The 3,773-nt window shown below is 40.6% G+C and overlaps 1 protein-coding gene across 3 annotated transcripts in view; it reads right to left on the reverse strand.

Moving 5' to 3' along the window:
* Positions 1–3,773, reverse strand: part of ABCB11 (ATP binding cassette subfamily B member 11) — a 94,391-nt gene that overhangs the window by 78,225 nt on the left and 12,393 nt on the right. For all 3 annotated transcript variants that reach the window (XM_024122315.3, XM_024122314.3, XM_024122313.3), the window contains exons 5-6: positions 2,001–2,088; positions 741–874 (exon numbers count right to left, since the gene is read on the reverse strand). In XM_024122315.3, the coding sequence (XP_023978083.1) occupies positions 741–874; positions 2,001–2,088 (222 nt within the window). The remainder of the gene's footprint in view (positions 1–740; positions 875–2,000; positions 2,089–3,773) is intronic.

Genomic DNA, 3,773 nt, shown 5'->3' on the forward strand with positions numbered 1-3,773 from the left:
AGATGAATGGATAAAGAAGGTGTGGCACATACATACAATGGAATATTACTCAGCCGTAAAAAGAAACGAAATTGAGTTATTTGTAGTGAGGTGGATGGACCTAGAGACTGTCATACAGAGTGAAGTAAGTCAGAAAGAGAAAAACAAATACTGTATGCTAACACATATATATGGAATCTAAAAAAAAAAAAAAAAATCGTCATGAAGAACCTAGGGGCAAGATGGGAATAAAGACGCAGATCTACTAGAGAATGGACTTGAGGATACGGGGAGGGGGAAGGGTAAGCTGGGACAAAGTGAGAGAGTGGCATGGACATATATACACTACGAAACGTAAAATAGATAGCTAGTGGGAAGCAGCCACATAGCACAGGAAGATCAGCTCGGTGCTTTGTTACCACCTAGAGGGGTGCGATAGGGAGGGTGGTAGGGAGGGAGACGCAAGAGGGAAGAGATATGGGGATATATGTATATGTATAACTGATTCACTTTGTTATAAAGCAGAAACTAACACACCATTGTAAAGCAATTATACTCCAATAAAGATGTTAAAAAAAAGTCATTTTGGTGAAGCCATGAATCCTATGAAAAAAGCCATGCTCCCTATAAAAGCCCAACTTAAGAGACAAAATGCATCAAAAAGAACTGAAAATGTGTTTCCAATTGTTATTTGATTTGGAAACAAGTGTTTCATTAGCGAAAAATCACACATTCATTAAAACGTCCTACAAGCCACTTACTCAGAAAATCTTGTATTCAGCTCTCCCACTGAATTGCAGTCGAACCATCCTATTTCCATTCTCATTATTCTCCTAAAGTACAGTTTTCTCATTTTCTGTATCTGACGAGCTGCAGCAATTACCCAAAAGCATATCTGTAAATGGAGCAAGAAATGTTTAGCATTGTGATAAAAATAGTCATTAATTCCTTCTCTTTTCAGAAGAAAATATTTTCACTATGACAATTGAGAAAAGGACAAAAGTAATTCACAGCATGCCTCTTGTTGGGAATAAGGTGTGAGCTCTGACATCTGCTGCCGAAAGTGGGGCTGAGCCGAACCACTGTAAACAGGGAAGCCAGAGGCTTGGGTTTGAATTCAGCTCGGCCACTTGCAGAGTTAACCTTATTAAGCTTCACTTCCCTCATGTGTAAAAGAAGGCTTATCACACCAAAAATAAATTATTACTCTTAAATCACTACTTTTGCATGCCACTTCTGATGAATTTTTCCCCTGAGAAGCCTGCCAATAAGCATTCATACATTGTTTTCCAGCTGTTGGACAATGATTTTCAGAGAAAGTAAGACAAACATTATGACATAAGCAGGGAATCTTGCTGATAGTTTCCCCCATGCAAGCAAAATAAGACTGTCATTAAAACTCCAGTGCCAGAATGGTGAAAATTGACTCATTTCTCTTTACAACTAACACTAACTTCCTGGAATTCTTAAATGAATGGAGAGTAGGGGGGATTTACTATTTTTCCTACGTTAGTAGGAAAAAGATGAAATACTTTTCTTCCTTAAAAAGAGTTAACTCCAAGCCCTCCCATAACTGAAATCTAGAATATGGATTCAGTTTACAGAACTTCGGCTGGACTGCAGTTTGGTGTGACTTTAGCAAAAACAGAGAAAAAGAAAGTCAAGTTTGCTTTCCTCCAACTCCCCACTCCCAGCTTTTTCCAGGTACCAAGAAGGTTCGTACTTGCTCTCCCTGTACGAACACACCCACAGCTGTCTATTTCTGAGTTTAGACGAGAGGATGAAGCAGGGAGGGCAGGGGAGAACAAGACAATGAAGCTAGAAGTCTATTCTCCATTTCTCTGGACAAGCGTTCCTCCCCAACTGAGAGGAAGAATCCTTCCCCACCGTCTGTTGTCTGCCTGAAATAAAGCTGTATTCCTTGGGGCTTCTGAATAGCTTTAAAGAACACACTTTGCATTTCATTGTCACGTCTTTGAACCCAGCTGCTGATCTATAAATAAAATGGAGGCGTCACTAACTTGAATATATCCTGTGACAAGTACCGCGACAGCGATGCCAGCATAGTAACTGGCAAACTTGACCATTTCACTTTCAATGTCCAGAAACCTTCAAAAGAGGGAAAAAATGGTAAGACTCACAGGTAGGATCTAGCTAACAAAGATTGCATTTGTGACTACAGAGGAATTTAAAATATACTTATTGTATGTTTCTATTAAATATGGGTAAGGCGTTTTACCTGTGTAGAATTACAATCAATCCAAATCCCCAAACAGACCTCATGGTATCAATCATAGCAAAGATGCCTACCTCCTTCATTTTTACAGGCAGAGATGCGAGGCTTGTGAAATAATTAAAGGGCATTTGTTGGAAGACAGGGGACCCTACCTGGCAGCCCAGAGCTCTGTCCACTGAGGCCCCTTTCACTCATGCTCATCATTAGTGATAGTGCAATCACAGCTAGAGAAATGTTCTAAAAAGCCAGACAAGTGTCTGAAAAGGCACAGGGAGAGAGATGTGTGCTGTAAATCAGGAGGCTTACTGTTACCTGTCCAGCAATCTTAAGCCAGCTTTTCAACTCCTTCCACTCAGAGTAACACTAGGAGAAATGTGTGTGTCATCTTCCCATAGAGAGAGAAAAACACTTCATTAACCCAGTCTTTGTGCTGACCACAGCCCAGGAATTTTCGCTCCCCAGGACAATTTCTAAGGCTGAAGTCAAAGAACTTGTGGGAAAGCAAGAAAACTACACAGTATTTTCCCATTACAAGTATCACACTGCGACACAGGGTTTGGAACTGGCAGGGGCAGGGAGGGGAGAAAAAATGATTCTGAAATTGCTTTCAGGAAATAAGAAATTTTATCATTAAAAAATTAACATATTGGTTGTTGATATACCTGATCCTCAGGGATAAGCTAGATGATGTCCATATCTTTAGAGAATCAGAAAGTAGCATCTTTAGCCTAGATGCTCTCAGTCTACCAGCTTTCTGCTTTCTATCAGGCCTTCCTTTTGTGACCCAAGCTTGAATTGTTCTCTCCCTCTACTGAACCCAGACCAAGTATTTAAGTATAATTTATTTAATTCAGAACAAACTGTTATTCCCATGGCAGATTTTATTGCCATCTTGCACTATTATTCAATATTTTTATTGAATATATCAAGTATATTCATGTTTCTCTTGCTGGTAAATTGCAAGCTACTTGACAGCAAAGATTAGGTAAGCTGCTTGCTCTCATTCCCGAAGCCTAGTACAATACCTTACACATTAAGTAGGTACTCAGTGAATGTTTCTTGACTTTTCTTTCACTTGCAAAATACTAATGAGGAAGGGAAACAACTGCCTTGGTCAACCCCTCTGACAATCTCCAAACCAGTTAACATGTCTGTGTTCACCACATTCCCAGTCTTTCATGATGATTTAAGGGAACCCCCAGAATGAAAAAGATCTAGAAAGTCATAAACTTGTATACAAGTATCCATTATCAGAGGCCCTTACAAAAGCTAAGTATCTTTGTACAGAGTGTATAATGCAGTATTTATGAGTAAAGACTTCTAATGTATAAATGAATGCATAATATATATGGTATCGACACTATGTATAAAATAGATAACTAGGGCTTCCCTGGTGGCGCAGTGGTTAGGAGTCCACCTGCCGATGTAGGGGACGCGGGTTCGTGCCTCGGTCCGGGAAGATCGCACATGCCGCGGAGCAGCTGGGCCCGAGGGCCATGGCCGCTGAGCCTGCGTGTCCGGAGCCTGTGCTCCGCAACGGGAGAGGCCACAACAAGTC

Source organism: Physeter macrocephalus, chromosome 2 (assembly GCF_002837175.3).
Source record: "Physeter macrocephalus isolate SW-GA chromosome 2, ASM283717v5, whole genome shotgun sequence".
Taxonomy (NCBI): domain Eukaryota; kingdom Metazoa; phylum Chordata; class Mammalia; order Artiodactyla; family Physeteridae; genus Physeter; species Physeter macrocephalus.